This window comes from Rhopalosiphum maidis, chromosome 4 (assembly GCF_003676215.2).
Source record: "Rhopalosiphum maidis isolate BTI-1 chromosome 4, ASM367621v3, whole genome shotgun sequence".
In the NCBI taxonomy this organism is placed as follows: Eukaryota; Metazoa; Arthropoda; class Insecta; order Hemiptera; family Aphididae; genus Rhopalosiphum; species Rhopalosiphum maidis.
The window spans coordinates 15,410,600-15,436,029 of NC_040880.1; the positions used below are offsets into that span (position 1 = coordinate 15,410,600).

General features: G+C 27.7%; 1 protein-coding gene across 3 annotated transcripts; it reads right to left on the reverse strand.

Moving 5' to 3' along the window:
- Window positions 1-1,546: 1,546 nt before the first annotated feature.
- Window positions 1,547-16,362, reverse strand: LOC113548195 (phospholipid-transporting ATPase ID). 3 transcript variants are annotated; one of them, XM_026948943.1, is made up of 22 exons: window positions 16,230-16,362; window positions 11,178-11,236; window positions 10,807-10,947; window positions 9,084-9,289; window positions 7,914-8,060; window positions 7,501-7,675; window positions 7,168-7,379; window positions 6,916-7,078; window positions 6,398-6,490; window positions 6,178-6,291; window positions 5,921-6,098; window positions 5,240-5,541; window positions 5,000-5,171; window positions 4,815-4,919; window positions 4,302-4,488; window positions 3,379-3,506; window positions 2,944-3,296; window positions 2,655-2,880; window positions 2,483-2,586; window positions 2,270-2,401; window positions 2,016-2,158; window positions 1,547-1,936 (listed from the first exon to the last, which is right to left on the reverse strand). In XM_026948943.1, the coding sequence occupies exons 1-22, from the start codon at window positions 16,246-16,248 to the stop codon at window positions 1,741-1,743; spliced, it is 3,555 nt and encodes a 1,184-aa protein (XP_026804744.1). In that variant the 5' UTR covers window positions 16,249-16,362; the 3' UTR covers window positions 1,547-1,740. The 3 variants fall into 3 exon arrangements, with proteins under 3 accessions (XP_026804744.1, XP_026804743.1, XP_026804746.1); XM_026948942.1 differs by having other exon boundaries at window positions 1,548-1,936; window positions 10,807-11,019; window positions 16,230-16,361; XM_026948945.1 differs by lacking the exon at window positions 6,178-6,291 and having other exon boundaries at window positions 1,548-1,936; window positions 10,807-11,019; window positions 16,230-16,361.
- Between the last annotated feature and the right edge of the window lie 9,068 nt (window positions 16,363-25,430).

The window sequence follows — 25,430 nt, forward strand, 5'->3', positions numbered from 1 at the left end:
AAATCAACAAAATGTCAGTAATCAAGTGTCTGCCACCACAATACAAATCTATAGCCGGCAAACATTAAAATATCTCAGCCATATTCACTCTAGCCAAAATCACTAGATATTAATGCAATTATCCTTGACATTTACATTTCTAGAAATTAGTTTGGTTCACTTCAATCTCTAGAAGTTCTAACACATTTCAATTACAGTAGATGAGTACGTCATATTATTATAATATTCTCTCCAATCTACATTTTTACAAAAAAATAAAAATCTGATGAAGATTCTTTTTCACATCATTTACTATAAATTATAAAACAAACTAATTTTATTATACATAAATATTTTTATTTAAATTCAATAGTAATAAATATAAAATTTATAGGTATATATATATATATATTGTATTTCTAATTTTTTTTTATGTATATTAAAATATGTGTCGAACAATAAATTAGTAAAATAAGGAAAATAATAAACCTTACCTAAAATTAAAATCAAAAAATGAATTTTCCTTATCTATTTTTAATATTTGTCTACCAGTTCATTGAAATCTGTGGTAATTATTTACATTGAATAGCTCTACGTGGATTATGTAAACGCTATTATATTAAAACATGCATTAGGTAAATAATTATATAATTTTCATCGTATTGTTTTTTTAGTATATTTTTAAATACAGATTCGAATGATTTGATACGAATTTTCAAATTATTTAACATTAAGTACTAAGAGCCTAGTATATTATAGTTAATTTTACTATATTATAGTTATAATATATTAAAACAATTTTAAAAAAAGTTCATTATCATTATTTAATATTTATTACTTACACTTTATGCCTAAAAAATCAATATATTTAACCAAAACACGGATGTGATTGCAAATTTTGTAGATTTAAAGTCACTAAAGCCCTGACGTATAGTTTTTGATTCTACTTTTATCTACAAAATCTTAAATGGAAATATTGACTGCCCTGAATTATTGCAAAAAAATGGTTTTGAAGTATACCTTCTAATTTTAAGTATAATTTTCTTTTTTCTATACTACAATCTAATAAAAATTATTTTATTAATAGTCCTATATGTCAATTACCAAATGTATGCAATCAATAAATAATTTCGAATTTTGTATATCGTTAAAAACATGTATTTTGTCCATCATATGTGATCGCAGATCAAATTTTAATCAATTTATAAGATAAAAATACAAAATCTACTAAATATAATTGTACTAAAACGGTAGACACTATAATAACTAATAAAAATAACACAAATAACATTATATATTTCTAAAAAAAAAAACATCTTAAATCATACAATTGACATTATATGGTCATCGTAAATTCCCAAAAGGCAATTTTCCACAATATCTTTTGATTTAATAATTGGGATAACGTTTAAACAACAATGTACATTTTTATTGTAAGTATAGTAATTTTTTTTAAAATAACATTCTGGTAACAATGACACAAACTGTATAAGTATATATTTATTTTAAAACTAAAAAAATTATCTTAAATGTTTATCACATAATATTATAGTAAAATTTTAATCATATCAAATTATTCTTAATTATTAGTATAAAATTCAATGTTGAATAGGTTGAGAGAGTTTATATACCAAAGTTTTGATAATCATATAATTTGCATTTAAAATTGTATGATTGTAACAAAACGATCAAATAAATACTTTTCTATTTATAAATATAATATTAAGTAGAAAAAAAAACAATTTAACTGTATTTTTAACGTTATACAGTAGCATCAGATATATTCGAATTTGTCCGATCAATAAACCCTTCGCTATTCCTTGGCGTTCTCATTATTTTTCCACTTGTAATCAGTCGCCCAAATCCTTCTTGATGAGCAAAAGCATACCCCGACCTAATCGAACGTCGTTTATGCTTTACTGACGGCAATCTCGTACCAGTTCCCGACACTTGCCTCCTATAAACATATCACATTTATGGATACTTGTATAGCTGTTAAAATATCTATACTAATATTTGATTATAGTTTTGTTTACGTTTGCTTTAATTGCTTCAAACGAAGTTTATCAGTAAGAACAGGACTCGTTTCCAAAAAATACAGACGCCAAGCCACCACGGGGCTGACAATTACAACCACGACGAGTAATGTCACCAACCAAAACGTTGGTTGTTTCATTGCCTGTCATAGCACATATAAAAAATTAAGTACTTACGCGTCATATTAAATATTATTAAATGTTTAATAAATAATTATAAACTGCAAATCAAATGTAGTTATATACATGCATACCATCGCCAATGATCCTACGTAAGCTCCTCCGATGAGATAGTTATAAATCCATTCCGCAACAAAGAATAATGTCAATGATCCCCAGATCACAATATGGTTAATTATAGTCCAGTATGACGTATCAAAAGCTACCTATTAAATAACATTATAAAAACTATTGTTTGTAATTAAATACAACCGATCGTTTTAATTAAAATTGTTAAGACGATTTACCTGTACGGTCATGGCTGTGACCAGAATCATTGCAACGACTTCTGCCATGTACATATGATCTAAAACGTTTAATCCACTTGAGGTCATACCATACAAATATGCACCTAAGAAAATTTTTCATTTTTTTGTAAGGAAATTACTATGAGTCATTGATAACAAGATAAGTAAATACCATAAGGCACAAAAAATATCACTAGCGAAGCATACGTTCCCAGAGCCGCACACTTAAAGAACTCTTTAGTATTGAAAAACATGTTTTTAAGTCCTGGCGTGTAGAGTTTTGGGTACATGATACTTTTTGAATCGTTAACGTCTTGGTCCAGAGCTCCTATTGCTAATACTGGTAGTGCGGTGTAAAACATGTTATAAACAGATATGTAAAATGGATCGAAAATCGTCTGCAAAATAAACAAAAATAATATCAAACATTCGAAGATTACCATTTTTTTCGTTATAAATACTTGAGCACTGAAACCGCAAAAGAATCCGAACCAAATATGACAAAGAGTAAATGCCACATTTTTGTAGAAAAAATAACGCAAGAATTTGCACATTCTATAGTACGACCATCTGCCGTGGACCAGAAGCAACCTTTCCAAGAACCGAAATTGTCCAAGCGAATAATCTGATGCCAGTGTCGCTTGATTTCCTTCCTGGCCGGTGATTCCGACGCCTATGTGAGCTTCTTTTATCATTGATACGTCATTAGCACCATCGCCGATTGCCAACGTCACAGCGTTTTTGTATTTTTTAATGAGCTGCACCACCATTGCTTTTTGAAGAGGCGTTACTCGGCAACAAATTACCGCTTTGCCTATGAAATACGTATTTCAAAACAATTACATTTCCGGTTATCATTTGGTGGTAAAAAAAATATGCGTTCTTTAAGTACTTACATTTTGTGCACAATTCCACAAACTTATATTCGAGCTCGGTATGCAACGCGTGAACCAATGAATGGCCATTAATGACTAAAGCGAACAAACGCTCTTCGTCATCTTCCATTTGAATGTCTCCGGGTTCACTATAATGGATAAATATTATGTAACATAACAAACTAACCACCAAAGAGTCTCATCAATAACATAACTATAGGCGCATCAATAATCGGCAATTTTAATTGGCTCCCGATCACGCGTAATCACTGCAAGAATGTCGAACCCACAGAGAGTCAGATATAACACAATGTTTAGTGTGGAACACTCAACGAGGATACGGTTGACACATATTTTTTAACAAATTATATCGAAGTATACTTATCTAATTTGTTTTATGAACAGCGTACATTATCCGCTATGGAATAGCAAAATAGATTTCTCTACCGCGGAAGGGTGTTAATATATTATAATATTATATGTATTATTACCGATCAGGCAAATCATGTGCTTAATTATTATTTTATTTAATAAATATTTATAATCTCGTTACGTAACGTGAATCAGCTACGGTTATCATGTGATATATATTTATTATTATTATTAAATTGATGCAATTTTGTATGCATGTATTATTATTATTATTATTATTATTTCAATTGCCGTTTTATAACAAGTAAAAGGAAAAAAGAGCTACATAAAACATTCAAATATTATTATTAAGTAACCTTGGTCCTTGATATCGCTTACAAAAATGTGAAAAATTGAAAAAATACAAATCCCCAGCGCTAAGTTATTATAATAACAATTCGGCCTAGAGTGGCGACCAGGTTGGCCGTTGAACACGCGTCGAATTCAGCGATGAACACATCGTCGTTATTATTTTAAAATTGCAAAAATTAATCTGTACTACAAATAATATTATTGTAAATAATTTTACAAACCTAAACCGTACGATACTTGTAGCCATACTATTTCTTTCCGAACGACGGTGTTCGGAAATGCCCAAAAGAGAATTGTTACACTGATCGAGCTGATATTCCACTTGGTCTTGAGTATGGCCATCAACTATCCATAATTCCATTTCGTCGTTTAATAGTTGACAAGAGTACCCAATATTTATGGCAGTTTCTGAAACCAATACCACATCATTTTCAAACCGTTAAATTCAAATAATATTTAAATTCATTTATTTATATTAATAACTGTTTGTATATTATACATGTTTTTAATTATACTATGGATTAATTTAATTAACCTTTTATTATTATAATTATTATTGATACAATTTAGTTACGTCTAATTTAATTTTCGTTAAATTCTATTAAAATAACATACTAGACACTCTACTTTAAACTTAAGACTATTACGACAGCTAGATAAACCAATAAAGTAAACTGTTAACTATAATTAAAATTAAATTTATATATTTTTTAATCAAGTGTTGGTTTACACACCTTGTTTGTCTCCAGTGAGCATCCATATATATATTCCTGCCATGAGCAAATTAGATATAGTCTTAGGGACAGCATCCTGTAATTTGTCTTCGATAGCGGTGATACCTACATATGACGATGAATAGGTTAAATATAATTTAAAACGATGGTCAACCGACATATATATTTAAATCTTTTATTCTTACCAATTAATCTCAAATGGGTTTCTATTTCGTCATACACATTGTCGAGTTTTTCTTCCCGGTTAGTCCGAGCAGCAGCGGCATCCATGTATTTATGTTTCCACGAATCAAAAAACTCGTCATCGATATCCCTGACTGCGCAGCAAAGCGTTCGTAGTCCGTCACCTGCAAATTCCTACCAACACGCTGTCGTTGCCGTGACGACGTTTATAAAATCTATCGTATTACAGTTATACTACTCACATTCAAATTTTGCAAGGCCGTAGCTTTGCATTCGTCGTTTCCCGGTTCTAAGCGGTTAAATATCACACTATCAGCCCCTTTGCAGTAGAGCCGTATTTTATTATTTTCCCTGAACACCACGGACATGCGGCGCCTGGTATTGTTGAAATCTAGAATACAAAGAAGTTCGTACACTTTGATTTTGCCCATGATCTCGATCGTCACACTGTTCGGAGTTCGCTCTATGAAGACGATACCGAAATTTCTAGCCGCCGAAACAAGTGCTGACTCATCGGGTGATTGAGCTTGATATTTTAAAACCCCTATATAACCGTCAAATAAACATAATGTGTATACTAAAATGCAGCCTTAGTGTTATGGAAAACGTTTGACCGATTTCCTTAGTGAACATAAAATTGATCATTATGAAAGTTTAAAACAAAAAACTATATTTCTGAAAAATAGCGAAAATAAAAATAGCAAATATAAAATTATTATTCGGGTAATATTTATGTGTAATATACTAATATCTCTAATATATTATATAATATATATAATTATTATGACTTTCAATGAATTGTTTTAACTTTGTTTATATTATATTAATAATAAACTTAATTTATACACGTGTAATAATTTAATGATAATTGTATTTTTATTATTTTTATTTTCACTATTATATCTTGTACTCAAAAAACGCACCGTTTTTCCAGCTAGGCATAACAGTATGGCATAAAGCCAATACTTCAAAAAATGTAACCACTGTATTTTCAGTTTCGTTGTTCAGTTGTCGAACAGCATCTACTAAACTTTGATCGTACCACAAGAAGTCAGATTCATACTGAGGATTCCACGAAAAATCTACTGGAGGTGGTCCAACCTGTTTGAAAAACTAGCTCACTTAATACTTCAATAAACCATTAATTTTGTTACCACAGTCTAAGTAGTGACATCAATACCAAGTGCAACGTAGAATTTATAGTTACTCTTCTGACGCCTTGGTCAATTTTGTTGGAGTGCGAATTATTGTAACTTCTGATGACAGCGGAAGGTGTCTGTTTATCCATGTACGTCTAATGGACGAACACAAATAATAAACAAACACAGAAAGCTCGGACAGTAACAGTAGACGATACTTAATGTAAACAGTTTTTATTAGAATTAACGACAAATAATTACCTTGATTACGTCGTCAGATTTTCCATAGTGAATTTCGCTCTGATCGCCGTAAACAATACCGTTTATTGAACACTTTTTAAACGTCATGATGTTCTAAAATAATTTTTTTTATTAAGATAGAATTGCAAGATTTATTATCATATTAATACATTTTATAATTTATAGTTGTTTTTCAATCTAACTAATACCATCAAAAAATATTCATAAAATCATAACACTATGATATGAAGTATAAAAAAAAAAAATTAATAACAACATTTATTTTTAAATGATTAAACATTGTTTGAAAAACAAAATCTAATAAATTACTAAAAAATCCAATAGGTACTTAACATAAATCGATGTTTAATACTGATACCCATATACGATTGGAGGATATCTCCAATCATTTCCTTAATTTCAAAATAAAAAATACTTTTATAGAAGAAAAACACATATTCACTTTATAATGTATTAATATGAATCTATAATAACGTCAAACTATCTATTATTTATATTACGTTTAAAACAAATATTACCTTGGTCATGGTACCAGTCTTGTCCGAAAATATATATTGAATCTGTCCGAGTTCTTCGTTTAATGACGTAGTTCGAGCTTTAGCTGAGGTGCCGGACTGCTTATCATACATTTTTTCATCCCAGTTTATAAAAAAACTCTGCACAAAACGCACTACTTCGACACTGCCGAATAAAAAAGAAAGACAAAATAACTATAATACTGCATTTATTAAACTTAACGAAAAAAAATGTTTTAAGTAAATCATACACACCTTACATACAAAGATATTGGCACTAATGTATTGAGAACGATAGCGTACGAAAAAAACACCAGAGTCCCTATGGTAATCGATCCGGCTATTCTGTCGGACGGTACCAATGAGTCCCAAGGTAAATAGGTTTGGAAATACCAACCTGTTTTGAATTCCCAGATGACAGATCCGATCATACAAGACAGGCAGAGTATAAAAAGGAACAATACGATCTGCGCGAAAACGACGAAAACAAACAATATTTAATTATACAACAAAACAAACTATACATAATATATATATTATGTATACGTAATATATATTTATATAGATGTGTATGCATTTTTTTTTTACCCCAATGATAAGAAAGTTGAGCAGCCGATCAATATTAGTTCGTTTGAATTTCGACTTTCCCGAATTTTGCATGAGTTTCGTGTCCCTCCCAGCAAAAATCACTATCCCGTAACACCATTCTGTGTTTCTTAGTACACAACCTCTTAAGATAATATGATCATTGTTTAAAATCAATCTAAAACATAAAAATTTGACGGTATTTTATCATTATTACGCCAAATATCGATGGGAATCAAATAATAATATAATAATATTATACGTAAAAAATATTTAACTCAGTGACTAATAAGTTTAAATACGTGTGTGTCCTATATAACTTAAAATTTATTATTTTTATTTAAAAACCCGTCATTAGTTTTGTGAAAAACTAGTATTTATAAAATCCAACTTCAATGTTTTATATGGAAACTCACTCTTTTTCATTCCACTGTAAAACGCCGTGAAATTTATTGAGCAAATTGTTTGGGGCTTCGCACCGAATAAAGCCGTCAAAATCGGTCACTTCGTGCGCAAGATCCGCCACTTCGGCCAAACACTGCCGACACTTGAGGTTCGTTTCACTAGACAACAGATAAAACGTGAATACAAAATATTATGACGATCTTTTTTGTTTGCGTTATGATTAATAATAATTGAATACACTATGCCATCTCATCATTGGTAAACGGTCACTTTGTACTGTCTATTTTTTGATTTGCATACCACAGACACTTTGTATATTGAAAATAGTTTTGGTAAAAATCGATAATTTGTAGCCTACGAAATTTGTAGGATAAAAATCAACCATAAAATATAATATATTACAACATGAGATAAAATAAAATTGTTCAAAATTCTATCCTAAAATTAATTCATAAAGTCTGTACAAAATATTAAAATTAAACAATAACTTAAAATAAGTAACGTAACATACATTTAATTTTAAAGTTCATATATAACTTACAATTGGCGGTAAATATTTCAAAAATTCACAAAACCTGTACATAGCCCGAAAATAAAACTATAACACAACGAACTACATTTTTAATTTTGCATATAGCTACAATTGTTTACACAAACTCATCATTTTTTAAAACAAATAATTAAATATTATATAATGTTTATATTATCATACTAACTTATGATATTAATGACTATTTATTAATTCTGTAAGAAATCTATAACGAAACTTATACAATTATTGGATTACCAATACTCGCCTATTTAAATGCGCAACAATAAATTATAAAAAATGTATACAATTGTTTTCTTTTATGATTTAGTACAAACTTTCTGCGGTTTTCATTTTTTCTGTGTGGCCGTACAAATGTCTTACAGCCGTCATCATTGTATACATAAATCGTAGGGATATAACAGTTATATATAACTTATAATATTGTTATATGGGTAGAAACCAATTAAGGGCGGGGCTAATATTTTAACTTACATGTTGTCATATGCTCCCCGTTTATAAAAACTTATATAATTTTGTATTACCTAAATCAACTTTTTTTTTTCATATAATTTATATTGTAACAGATTTAATAATTAACCTAACCTTAATATTTATAGATGGTTTATATTTATTGCTATAATTTACCTACCCGTCCAATTCTGCGGTTTCTATAAAACACAAGCCACTTGGTTCGCTGGTAGACAGTAGTAACACATCGGCGGCAACGAACTGCCCGTCTTCCATTAAAATCACATCTCCTACGTGCACGTCCTTCCATTTCACATTCACTACATGACCATTCCTGACAGTCTTTGATATGCGATTGTTCACCTGATCGTCGCTGACGTGCCTTTGCTACATACAACACAATTAATTTAAAATTGTCAAACTTAGTCAAGTATTTGGTTTAATTTGAGAGAAATCTCAATCTCCCTGTGTCAGTTGGATTTCATACAACATTAGTTACAGAAGGTAATCGCGTTATTATTATTAGTGTATATGAATTTTATATAAGTCATTATTAGAACTCGGATTTATATGTAAATACATATTTTTACTGTGACTTGATAAATTAATTTAGGTGAGTAATAAATTCGTTTCAAAGGATTTCTAATGAAATTAACTATATTTTGTTTTACATATTTTGTCATAAGTACATGTTTTTACATATTTCTCAATAATTCCATTTTTTCCTACATATTTTGACAATTTGTTCATTTACGATTTTTTAATAATTATTAATTATATACGATTGTATTTTTCAATAAAGACAATTTCCCCTAATTCCAAAAGTACAAAATAGTAACAAAATAATACCAATTTTCGAACTTAATCTACGGTAGATATATAACGTACTCCTTCAGACATAGTCAAAATTCAATACTATCCAATAACATCAGTGGAAGCCGAAGAATCATTTAGTCGGTATGAGGCAATTTTACGACCAAATCGAAGATCTTTTGAATTTAAACATGGCTGTTATTAAAAATTTTAATCGAGATAATTAAAATTTTTATTTTTATTAGCTTTTTATTTATATTTTATAATTTGTAACACCTTTTTTTAAATAATTTTACTATTTAAAATATAATTTGTTTCATTAGAAACTCATATGGATATATATAATTAAATATTAATAAATAAATCATATTAGTAAAGTACCTACATATTTTGATTTTTTTAGCACATATTTATGTATATATTTTGGTTTCATAAATACATATAAATCCGAGCCCTAGTCATTATATAGTTTGATTTTGGTAAAAAGAGTTTTAAGCAAGATTAATACTTAGTTATCTTCATGTTAAGAGTCTTATTAAATTTAAAATATTTCTCATAATTCTTCATTGATATTTAACAATTATTGTATTAAAAAAATAATAATAATAAGACCTTATTTATATGTATATTTTCAAACATTTATTTCATGAAGATGATCCATGATAAAGTAATCTGTAATGTCTGACCAAATAAAATTATTTTAAAATGTATGGTATTTTTTTTAATATATTGAAGAGATTCCAAGTAATCGTATAGATTAACTGAAATATTCAGTATTACTGAATGGAAAATGACAACTGATACATGAATAGAGTTGCATTCTACATTCGGTATACCTACAACCTACCAAATATACCTCCCAACTGCATGATTCAATAAATCAAAGAGGCATATTTTTTTCTGAAATCACGATAGCATATGAAGTCGCTTCAAATGCACATTCGTATTTAACATTTTGTCATAGTCCCTAGTGAGTTAAATTAACAGTCTCATTAATATAATATATATGTGTAATAGAAATGAAATAATAGAAAATGTATGATACCATGAAATTTACAATACGTTAGTATTATAAGTTCATATATACGTACATAGTCGTCGTAGGCGTCTTTGATGGCAGTGATTGTTAGCACGCCGATCAGTGGTATCGAAGTGGTGATAGGTGTCAATGACGATATAATCGATATCATCTGCAGCATCATTAGACATAGGAAGTAGAAATTGGCTAACCGCTGAAATTGTTCGAATAAATTCAGTGGCAGAAACGTCAACAAAGTGTACTTCGATGTTTTTATGTAATTTGTCTAGGAAAATATCCAAAGATAAATAATTATTACTCTAAGATGCTTTATGTGTATTATACTCGGTTATATACTTATATCACTTATATTGGTATAACGGATTACCCATTGCAATGTTATAACACGTAAAAATAATAGTAAGTATGTCCATAAAAACTTACCGCATAATTGAACTGAGCGTTGTAAGTTGAATCGTTTGCTTTGATAAAGCGTTCTTTTTCTAAAATAAAGTACATTGATTAACGAAAATAAAAACAAAAACAGTGAAGAGTGAAATAATAATTAAGAATTATTGAATTAAGAATTACCTAAATACATGGTTTCCAACCCATCACAGACAAAAAAACCAATACAATACCTTAAAACAGGCCTAACAGAGCATCGTAGCATATACATACATAATTGCATAAAATTGTTAGTCAAGCATGAACACCCGCTTATATTTCTTCAATAATACAGTTATCTATTCAAATCCATAGCTTTAAAATGTTCTTGTTCTACTGTTTAAAGGACTATCATGACAATAAGTTTGAAAGTAATGAATCTATGATGATTTTAAAATTTTAGCAATTAATCTATCGACATTTATAATTTGTAAAATAGATTCGAATGTAATAAATACTAAATTCAATATTACATCCACTTTTTTGGAATTTTCAATCAGGTACCTACATCACAATTATTACAAATTACCCAGTAAATAGGAAGTTCTTATTTGTAAAATATACAACTTTATCATTACGGGACATTCTTTAAGTGATACAAAATTCTTGAGAATTTTAAAATATGGTCCTTAAATATGTTTAAAAATTCCAAAAACCAGAATTTAAATAAATGTATTATTAAAGGGAAAATGACGGTAAGCATGCTTTGGGTGAATCGGAATCACCCCATATATATATATATTTATTTTATATTCACTAGCTGGCGTCAACTAAATCATATCCAAAAACGTTAAATATTTTGAAATATCTATTCAAATATTAAGCTATGTATAGTACCTACTTCTATGAAACAATAATTCCGGTCTTATGATCTACTGGATCAATAATTTATAAATTTATAATAAACTATTTAATATTTATTGACCTGTAAATAATATAGTGTGTAGTCTGTATGTATTATAAGAAACAAGTTTCTGTAGATTATCCTAGCAATGATCTTATTAAAGGGAATATTATTAAGACTGTTTCTATCTAGGTACACAGAAGCGGATATGAGGATCACTGGATACTGAATAAATCTTTCAAATTATACATAAAGGCACAACATTGTTTTTTATTTTAGCTTCGGTTTTTATTATTTGCCAAAAAAAAAAACAGTGATACAGAACCCAAATAGTTTTATTTATTTACCAAAAATATAGCGTCTATTATTGTTTATTCATTTTTTTTTTTTTATCTATATTAATATAAAAGGCAATGTCTATGTGTGTGTAAGAGATCCACTCGCAAGTTTATCGCACTGATGGTTTTGAAACTTGGTGCATAGTTAATCCTGCAAAATACCTATAATACTTGCAAACATAAGCACTAAACGACCGATTTACCGATTTCCAATCACTACTACAAGACAACAACAAAACTGATCTACGACATGAGTTTAAACGGGGGATCACGTCACGTACGATGTATTGTCAGCAACAAAGGCCGATAGTTCTCTTCGTTTATGCAACCGAGCAGATACACAGACTATTCAATGTCAAACAATAACCATAGACAACGGGCAAGCCAGATGTTCATTTAAATCATTTCTTTGTTCTTAAACCCAACAACTGCAGTGGCGTCAAACCTATATGTTAGGTGTGGCGGCCGCCACATCTAATTTTTGGGATTGGTACCCTCTAGTATTGGTGGTTTTTAGGTATAAAAAATTGTACCTTTTTATTATTAAAGTAAGAAGGAGCAGTGAACATAAAATGACAAATAACACGAACTGGTCTATTTATAAAGTGTCGTAGCGTACACTTTGTCACCGTATGATTGTGTTAGAAAAAACAGATAACTATATTTTAATTACGATAAATTACCAATAATATGAATAATATGATCTAAGTAGTAAAAATATAAAATATAAATCAATTTCTTTGTCAATATTCTTTTCTGATGATTATATAATTAATTTCTATGCTAATCAAAAATCAAAGTACTTATATACTTGTATATACATTAAAATGTTAAATACTACAAAAATTCAACAAATAATACAATTTATTTGTGAAAATAATATTTTGTTGCTTAAAAAATCGACATTGACTAGAGAATGTGGGGAGCTCTGCTCCCACAGCTTAGGTTTCATACCGTGTAGAAATAGGTGGGTATAAATTAAAGTCCATTGCCACACCTAAAAAAAATTAGTTCGACGCCACTACCAACAAGTATTTTTGTCAACTAGCAGAATTCCATTATAATAATTAAATATTTCAATAAAAGAACTTCCACGAATTTGTGTTGTGGTTTATACTCATTTTTCACAACACCACGCCAGGACTGGACTACCACAAAGATAATTTAAATCATCGTGATGTGTCACTATATCCAAGAATATGCGCATCGAACCAACATTTTTAAATTTTGCATTTTAAAGATAGACTTGTCTCGATTTGTTGCTCATGAAAAACTGTCATTTTTTACATAAATATTATTGACTCTGGTTAAAATAAAATCAAATAATTATTAAAATTGAACGCAATAATATAATAATATAATTTTTACTTTATATTTGGTTAAAACAACCCAAAAGTTAAGTTAAATTAGATTAGGTTAGGTTTAACACAGTTACCGTATTAAAAATCTGTGCAGTTTACATTTAATGGAATTTAAATTGTCGCGGAAAACATCAAACGAGATGTTCTTTATCCTGATTTAGAAAATAATCCTGTTATTTCTATATTTGCATAAAAAAAAACACCTATTTATTTATTTTTATAATTTTTGTATAACAAATATTAAGTACCGACGAATTATTGTCAGCAATACGAGCATGAAATATATCGTAATAGCGTTTGGCGGAATAAACAGTATAATATTATGAACGGCCGCCACTCTTTCCAATAACCCTTTATAATAGACAAACATTATCTCAAAAATATTTTTAGAAATATAACAAATATTATATAATTTTTAAAAGTTGTTTTTTTTTATTAGGTTAGACAACCAAAATTGATTTTACTGTTTCTTTTTAAGTATCTTAAAATATTATAATATGTATATTCTCTTGACAAATCACAATTACGATTTTACAAGCTTTTTGCGATATCACAAATAATATAATATTTTTTATGTATATTTTGAATTTAGGTTAGTTTTGGTAAACAATATAGAATCGAAGAGGTGATGCAATGTGGGTGAGTATTAAAAAATCAAAACGTCGATAACCCGTAAGGTTAAAAATCAAATCGATCGGAAAATCGATTGTTTATATACCTACCTATTTTATATATAACCGAACGATATTCCTTATAGAATTTATTATGAAAATGCTTACTTTAAAATACACACACGCAAGGGTTTAAGGAAAAAAAGAAAAACCCGCCATACACTTACTGGTTTATTACGACAAAAATTCCGAGAAAGAAAAATTACGACTATATTTTGATATTATCTTGAGTTTTTATAATAGTGTATAAGTAGCTCTTAAAATTTATACACACACGTATGTTATCATAAATAAATAAATATAAATCTACTTGGAATAATATGAATAATAAGTATTATAGACCTAATTTGTCAAAGTTTTGTTACAGCAAACAATAGTGTTCCAGACACTATACACAGACATAATATGTTGTGTATACATATGCTAAACGTATAGGTAACCACCCTATTTACCTACGTATAAATAATATATATTATTAAAAACTGTATAGTGCAATTTAAAATGTCAATTGACGGAACAATAAATACAGACTAATTTGACTAACACAAGTGACTTTACCATACGATTATTATATCAAAGTTCAATATATAACCTAATATAAAATACATTCAGTTATAGTGTCATTGCATTAAATCTTGTAAATAAAGCTTTACAAATTGCAATATATATGGACATAAAGTACTCGATAAATGCACATTATTATTTAAAATAACAGGTATATGAAAGTTGTCAAATTATCTGTCTGACAAATAATTATTTGTTATGCATATTTTTTTCTTAATTACGACTACAACTGATTCGTTTTTCAATTATTCGATTTTATGTGTAAATAATTACATATCAATTCTACGATTTTATAGGACTCTATCAGCTAATCCAGAGAGACGATAAAATGTATACGATCTTAATTTATTGTTACGTCATGATTATTTTAGGATATCATGTTATATTTTATTATATATATATATATATTAATCGGTATTATACGGTGCACTCAGATTAGATTTAAATTCTTGTACACTTAAATGTACTTAACGGTAAGGCACTAAGGCACTATAATTGCAGAATATAATATCAGCTTTTATTTATTCAAATAAACGATTGTCGATTCGACATACATTAACGCGTGGCTTAATATAATAATATAGCTTTCCATCAAATCAGCGATCATTTAAATAGTACATTTTTGCAATAACTAAACTCACAAATAAATAGACAAGCAGCTTTTTTTTTTAATATTTTGTATTTATGGCAAATCGATTTTCCATCTAATAATGACAGACTGCTTACCGATACATATATTATTTACCGATATCGTGTTCAAAAATTAAAACCACGTATAATATAATAACCATATGGACACAATATATGAAGGTACACGACTAATATACTTTATCAAATGGTATATAATTATTGAGTTTTTGCCAACATAATTAACGTGAATATACCTTCTAACCGAATTTTTATTTGAAAAAATAACACAATTTATACTACAGTTTTTACAATATTTTTGGGATTCTAAATTATTAATATTTTAAAACGACTAGATCGCAAAAGCTGCTTAGTATTTTGTTAGTAGATATAATATAGTTAGTATTACACATTTATATTTGACCGATCACAACGCGTCGAGAAACAAATTATCAATAATATTTGTAGTTGAATCATACTATTCAACATCAATAAAATATATTGTCAACTCCTACTCATAATGGTATAACCTTAGACCACGTTATATATTTTGTTGATAATACGGCTAAAAGTGTGTAGAAGTTAAAAACTTTGAAAACCAATTATGAAGTTATCTTTATTAACAAATTGATATTATCACTTACCTGAAGCATTCGAGATCATTCCGTAGTCTCATTGAGGTGTTTTACGTCCACAGCACGCGTACTCACTGGAGGCCCACTGACAAGGAACTGTCACGCTCCCGAGCGTAGCACACGTGAAGGAGGGGGAGCGTTTGACAAAAAAAATACCCCTTTCCGTTCCTACATCTCGCAACCCCGCCCAACCCCGCCACACAGACCCCCGTCATAACCACATATTACTGTTTTAATATCTGCTACAGAAATATAAATAATATGAAAAAAACACACAATTCCGCATGTTATGAATATTTTTTTCGCCAAATATAAATATATTTTATACGCTGGTCACAAACTTTCAAATATAACACGCGTATTTTATCACATATATATGTTATGAAAATCAATCGACGGGTAACTAAATTAAACAATTTCACACGCGACGTAAATTAAACGCATTCATTCTTTTTTGTAAATTTTTGGATAATCTTCATTGAATATTTTACATACAAGTACGCAGGTTTTTAATTTCGTTTTATGACGGAATATGACGTTAAAATATGGCGATTATGTTTTACTTTATTCATGTTTCACACAAATAATATTATTATGCATACATATTATAATATATTATTTCGGGTAAAACGGGGTCAACAACGTAAAGTGATAAAAAAAAGAAAGGTTAAAAATGAAAAATAAATTAATATATGTAAACATAAAAATTAAAATTAAAACTAATTAATATGCATGTGCAAGGGGTATATTTAATAAAATATATATCTGATGTTTTTCAATTTTTGTAAGACGAAAAATTCTTTCAATATTATAATTCTCTTGTTTCTATATTAATTACTTTGAACGACATTTTATTTTTATTTTTACATAACATATTATATAGTTTTCAAATATGTAGGTACGACTGAACTCTCAATTTGATGCATATTCAAGTCAGCGTTCTTTCCAATTATAATAATAATTTTTAAAACTTTGTCTAAATGAGTTATTATTTTTTTTTTTAAATACCTTGGAAATTAAATCACAATTTCGTTTTATTAGTAATCACTTTCTTCTTCGGACATAGTAAACATGGAATATTGTCCAACTATAACATCAGCCGAAGTTGAAAGATCTTTTCAGTCCGTATAAAGTAATTTTACTACTAAATCGGCGATCCTTTAAATTTAAAAATTTAAATATTCAAAAACACATAATTGTCATAATTGCAATCAAGATAATTAATCATTTTTTTTTATTATTTAATATATATATATCATTAAGAACCCATCATAAGGCCATACATAATTACTAATTAAATATTAATAAATAAATTACACTAGTATAATACATATATTATTACGTATTTATAAATCCAAGCTCTAGTTATTACTATATATATATGTACCTTATTGTACACTTATTCTAAAAGTTTAATAAATAAATAAATGATTTTGTAATAAAAGAAATAGATTAAATCTACCTTTCAAAGGTATATTAATTTCAATAACAAGTTTACAAGTTTCATTCAAATACTCAATGGTTATAGTTGTATATTTATGATTTTATCCAATTTTTCTGTTTATTTGTATTTTTATTTTTCCTAATAATGAAATAATGAATAACAATTTATCTATAATTTAACCATAAAAAATAATTTAGGAAAAGAACACGATCGTAAATCAAGATAGGTAGGTACGTTTTTAAAAATATTAACTTTAGTTCAAGGAAAGATGTAGTTCATGTAAATTTAAAATGCTCAACAGAAAATTAGGTGTTCCAAAATAATAAGAATCATACTTCAAATTTGTTATTTTTATCGAAATTTGTTTCTTTGTCACACGATTTTTGATACTACTTATATAATACCAGAAATAGAAGGATAGAAGCTCGAGCATTGTGTAAATTTCGTTTGATCAATATTACATTTTGATTAGTTAAAGATTCGACATCAGCATTTCTTAATTGAGAATGAATAATTTTAGATGGCCTGGTAAACATATCGTCGACGGCTTTTCTTTTTAAATTGTTACCAAGTTTCTGTCAATTTATGATTTGTTCCGAAATTTTAAAATGACTGTTATTTTTATAACTATCTATACACATATTATTATGATTAAATTTCAACAAACACTTACATGTTCTAACTGTGCAACACCAACGTTGAATATCATTTTTCAGCATTTTTTGAAATCGAAATTTGAAACCATCAACTACTTTTAAAGTTTTATTCTTTTCACTTTTCATAACGTCCATTTTTAATAAATTGAAAAAAATGTTAACTTAAGATCAAAAAGTAAAACCTCGTGCGTAAGATCGTTGGTCAAATGCACACTGGCTGCTAGTAATATTATATTAGTGAACATATTATTATCTACATCGATTAAAGATTATCAATACTTATCTTTAAATTGTACAGCCGACCGAAAATCGGAATATCCCAGGCCGCAATTTACGTATATATAAAATATACACGGGCTGCAATTTACGTAGTATATGACTATGACCTTTTTTGGGGGACGCAATCTACCGACTCCGCGACAAACCACGTATAAAACGGCATAAGATAAAATATAGACATGCATGTGACACGTCATAATATAGGTATGCATCGTACGTATGTAAATATATGAAAATACTGTTGTAATTACTTAGAGGTATACGTGAAGTTTGAACAATCTATTTCCGCAGAAGACAATATATTATCATTAATATCGGAACAAATGATATCATCGGTAACGATTGCGGATGTGCGCCAATATATATCATTACAATTATATAAACCGTAGTAGCTCCGTAAATTATACAAGCAGAAAATTATTTACTTCGGCAACATCTGTGTTACTGTGTAAACATAATATATCTAATATGAGTAATATTTCGTACGTATAAATAGTCATCCGATATGTACAATAATAATAACATATAATACGATGCGTGTGAAAAAAATTTCATAGGTGATAAGTGCTACACACCGAACATAAAACTTCATACATGCGTCATAATGTGAATCCATTACGATCGAGTCTCAAGAGTGTCAAAATCCACGAAAGCGATTATTTATTTGCCGAGCGAAATTCTAGCGATTTGTCTCCCGAACCATCCGGGCATCCGGCAGGTGACAAAACAAACACTCATAACATTATTATCTACTTACATGCTAACGCCTATCATAATGGTAACGTCGACGTTATGATCATATTATAAATATGTAAACACAAGTGAGTAAAACGTCATTATCTAGGACATATCAATCTTTTGCAGTATTGTCTAACTTTTGTTTAAAATAACTCAAAAATCGTATAGTTTCTAGATTTTTCATTAAATTTAAAAAAAAAATACACACAAATTCAAGATAAAATTCTTAGACATAAACCACTAAACCACGTAATATACTATACTATAAAGGTATTTATTTTTTGTTAAGACTTTTGCGAATTGTTTAGCAATGTGAACTAGGTATATAGTAGAAAATACTTTATTTGTTCATTTTTTTTTTTTTTAGTAAATTCAGTGCTCCAAAAGCTTTTATGTTGCTTCATCGGTAGTAGGAAATAAGACCACAGAAAAAACCACCATGTGTATAAATCCACGCGAATGACATAAAACTGTACTATATCATATTAATATATTATAATACAGTATTTTAGTGTTCACCATATTATAATTATAAGAAGTATCCACTATGCTTAATCACGTATAAATAAATATTATAAAATAATTTTTAATTACCTTAACTTGAAGTTATGATTTCCATATTTATGATAAATTAAATAACATTAAATAAATATTTAAAACAGAAAATATACAAATTGTCTTATTTCCAATGTCAAATTATTGTTTCACCAAGTAGATATACCTATTATACACTAAACTTAACATAAGTACTCAAATATCTATTTTAGTGAATATAACTCTTAATAAATTGTCCAACTATGGTCTATTGATAAAAATGTTAATTTATATAAACTGTTTTCAACTAAGTACACTTAGCTTTACTTAATCTATATTTTCGGGTACCTACATGGCTAGTGGCTACATAGTTATATTTACATAATTTATTTATAAATATTGCTAATATAACAAGTATTAGACAAATTTAACAGTAATAAAACAATTATTTTTGTGTCTATTATCAAATTTTGAAGCAATAATATTACTTTGATTTTCAAATTTGAATATAAATTCTGGTAGTAAATGAGAAATTAGTACTTTGGAGGTCAAAAGTAAAAGATTCTAAGTAGTTTTCTAAATAAAAAAAAATTAAGAAAAAATATTAATTTTTACACAAAACCAGTATTTGAAAAAATGGAATACTCAGAAATTTTATCAAATATTATAATGAAATTTTCTAAAATTTTAAAATATTATTCGTGCGTATTTGAAACTTTTAACTTATATTGATATATATACATTATACGTTTATAATATTATGTACACACAATGATATTTCCAAATATATTGTTTTGAGCAAAAGTAAATTACTAATAGTTAAATAAATATTACTTTAATAGAAATTTAAATATATCATACAATTATATTCTTATTTAATTATATAGTCAAACAAATTGTTTTCACTCAGTATTATATTTAATATGCAATAATTTGTCATTAAATTTCAATTTAATACATACAGTACAGTGCCTTATATTTCTTGGTAACTATCAGTCTATATTTTTAAAAGTATTTCATCATAAATTTATATATATATATATATATATATTATTAACCAAAAATTTTATAATTTTTTAAATGCAAAATAATTTGAACCTATTCGTTATTATGACTAATTTTGTCAAACTTCAAATGGTAATGAAAAATATTTTATCAATATGTTCTCAATATTTTTAAATTTCAATAAGAACAAATAATAAAGTGACATAATTAATTAAATTTTAAATTTTTTAACCGTCTCTAAATTTTTTTATCAACACTTAAAAAAGACAAAAAATCAATAAATTCATATAACTGTTCCGCTTGGAATCTTAAACAAATTCAAAAATGAAAAATAAGCATCAATAAGTATAACAACTTCATAACTTAAAAATGAGATAAAAATTAAATTAGTAGATAAATCAATCAAATTTAATCAAATTTCTAATTGTTTGAAACTAAGCTTAAAATATCATGACGATAAAAGTAAAAATAGAGTAAAAAAAAGTAAAAATAAAATGGTAAAATAGTGTAACATTCACATAAATGCAACCCGCCGTGATTCGCCTCCCCCAGGATAAAATATGTTTTCAGATATTGCTGTCAGAAAAGTCTAGTACCGCGGTTCTCGCGTGATATATGCAAATATAAATAATTTATCACAATATACGTTACGTATCAATAATCTATATTTTTATATTCATAAATTATTATAGTATAACATGGCCATGTATAGAACGGAAAGCGTGTGTATTTGTCTAATGTCTATACTCAAAGGTCACGTCCAGCACAACGACGAAACCAGCACAGAAAAACCGACCAACGATATTATACGTGTAATAATAATTTATAAAATAGCACACGGTGACAGTCCGTCCTTGGCCTACCAAAAAAGGGACGACCGGCAGGGTCTAGTGCAGCGCTTATTTAATAATTCAAAAATGTTGTGTTTTTTTCGTCAATAACCGTTTTTTACATTAATTTCCACATGCCTAATTGATTTTTCTACCCCTTTTTATGCTGACATTATGTCTCACTGTACCGGTATACACATATACAACATATATTAAGTAGAATATATATATACGAATATTGTATATGATTGTATGTAAATCTAGAATATATAAGTACTAATTGGGGCGTTGCACCTGTATATTATAATTATTGTCACCGAATTAACCAAATTGCTTTTTGACATAAATCAAAAATAATTATATGCGACAGTTGTGATCTTAGATTCAGAGCAGTTGTGAGTTTTTATTTAGTCTGACGTCACCATTAGGAGCAATAAAATGCTTTAAAATGTCAATCTTCAACTTTAAGGGTAGTTATTGATAGAAAATTGAATCTAGTATTGACTATTAGTACTTTGAGAAATCAAAAAGCAAAATTCTAAATTCTTTCCATAATATAATTGAAAAAATTTTTTTTTTAAAAGTTGAAAACAAAAATATTTACACAAGACTAGTTATTGACAAAATCGGTTTACATATTTTGTTTTAATTAAAAAATTATTAGATACCTTAAATGTACTAGTATACATTTTAATAGAACAATACATTTTATTCTCAGTAAAAAATCTTGAAAATGAAGAAAAAGGTTACACATATCTTCCTATTATAATATAAGATATAGTGTCCTTAAAAAAAAATTACAGAAGGAAAAGTTGGGAAAAAATAGCATGCACTATATTAGCACTTCCGGCAAATAAAATCCCAACAAGGATAAGATCAAAAAAACAGGGACGGTAATGGCGCTTTGTGGCAATCCCCTACCTAGACTGCCTGTCTGTGTGCAGGTCACATTTATGTTAACAACAGCTACAGATTTACTAGTAGGTATTCTTTGACTTTAATACATATGCAAAAATATATGTACATAGTACCTATATAACCATATTATATTATATTATATATCTATAGTGGTGTCTAACCTGCGGTCCACTGGATAAATATATAGTTCTCGAAAGTATTTAGTGTACGTTATATACAGAGTGATTCTTTTATCGAACATCACTTATTATCTCAAAATCTATTAATGTTTTTGATTATATTTTTATAGTTATTATTTCTTAAGTTTTTACTTTTTTAAATATACAACATACCCGAACGGGCCATACGCATCATGTATGTACACTAACTAGAGCCATCCTTAAATATAGGGCATAGGGGGTGCTTATAACCTCCTCAGTCCTCATTCACATAGATTTTTAGTATATATCTAGTTAATAATGTCGGAGATTTGTCGATAAGCCATTTTTAACCCGGCATTTAGGACATAATGTACATGAAAATATTATTATTTAAAGCATATAAACTTAGGAAAACGAAGTAAAACCACAGAGTAAATATACAGAGTAATAAAATGTATTTTCATTATGAGCCTACATACGATTAAATTATCATTAATATTTATTAGAATTAAATTGTTGTGAATGAATGAAATAATAATATTCAGAGCTTTTACATACCACAAATAACTTAAGTATTCAGCAATGGCAGTGTTGATTTGTACATACCTACCTAGATATTTGTATATTTATAATATATTTAACATGGTATCATACTTTAATACCTAAATATATATTTATTTGTTGTCGTTGTTATGTATAGTTTTCGTGCATTATGAATACATACCTTTGTAACAAATCAGGATTATAAATCGGATATTCAGGTACTTATACAATAAAAAAAAAATGTATAAATTATTACTTAAAATGAAATAATATGAAAAATTTGTAAAGTATGATAAATTGTTAACCAAGGAAAATGTAATACGAATTCAAAACCACTTTTGCCATGACATTATACAACTATACCAAGTTGATGAAAAAAAAAAAATAATAAGTTGGTAATCTTATGCTCTTAACCCGATGGGGAGCACTCTTATTTTTAGCCTTGTTAACAGCCCTGATATTATTATATAATATTTTGCATATTACAGTATTGTCGTGTAGTGGCTGATCCATGAGGAGTGACTAACCCTATTATTTGAAACAATGTGTGTGTTTGTGCGTGAGTGCGTGTGTCGGTTATTCGGTTATTGGAATGAGTGAGTTCGTTGATATATTATTATAATGAATACGTATATAGTATGTAACGTAATAAAGTCCGTCGACAAATGTTGAGAAACGATTATTTTCATATTTTATTTCGCGTGATCGAAGGCCGATAACCGATAATGTACGAAATATAATACAACAGCAGTCAACCATGATTTCGCTATCAAAATCATCCAACACACACAGCTTTAACATAATTCACTATTAATACACAATAAAGTTGAACCTATAAACCATACGTATGCGTTTTTAATCACTAATAACTAATAATATCAACTTCCTTTACAAATTTAAATATATTTTAATCTTAGAATAAAAGTATACCAGCTATATCAGGTCTCGTGTATAATAAATAATGTTAGGTTAAGAATTGATAATGAAGGCCGATGGCATGCATTTTTTAATAATATTATAAATAGATTAAGACTACAATTTATTACTGCGAATTTCCAACTCTGCGGGTAAAATATATAGGTACCTACTACCTACTTATTGCATTGTATCCATGTCGTTGTCATATAATGTGGTGTACCTATAAACATATTTAAATATAATTTTCTATATCGAAAGTACCAATTTAATATTTATATAGACAGGAACGAAGCCATGAAGATGTAATACATTAGTGTTCAACTAAATTTTTTTTTCAAGATTATGTATACCTATTATTTATAATATGACCCAAAATTAACAAATTAAACCTATTAAATTGACAAATAGATGAAGATTATTTAAAGAATATTACGTCACTACAAATATGCGACTTTATTATTTTATTTTATTCTAATACAATTTAAGTAAATAATAATCTAATAATTATTGAAAGTTACACTTAAAACACAAGCTTTTAAGAAATTTACAGGTTTTTAACAAGAACTGAAAATACTCTTATGGATAGATTAAGCTCCTTTTCAGAATTATTTATTAATGTCTACCATTGATTAAGTGACATAGTATAAAGTGTCATTATTTCAAACTTCTATGCCAATTTATTTTGTTTTTAAGAGAAATTTCAGTTGATGTTGTTATTTTTGCTATCAGATTGACAAACAATTGGAGGTTTGTCAATAAAGATTGAAATCTCAAAAAAATAAATAAATAGTAAAAGAAATCAGATCCCTGCACAGATTCTAAAATTGTAATAATTGCTCTCAATAAAATTATCCTAATCATGTATACTCAATAAATGAGGTTTACAATATTGTCAAAGAAATTATCCGTAAACTGAAGACAAATAATTTACATAATATAAAATATATGATTTTATTTTATTAATTTTATCTTTTATAAAATTGAACTTTCATTTATTTATAAATGGTATAATGCAACCTAACAGTTATTCCAAATAAATATATTATCCAATACTTATGCATTTATCATAGGATAAAATTAAAAGAACAGGTTTAAAACATAAAACAAGAATACATTAAATATTTAAATGTAGGTATTTTATTTTTATTTTTTATACCTACTAAAAAAAGGATTGACAAAAATAATCATGATAATATTAAAATATT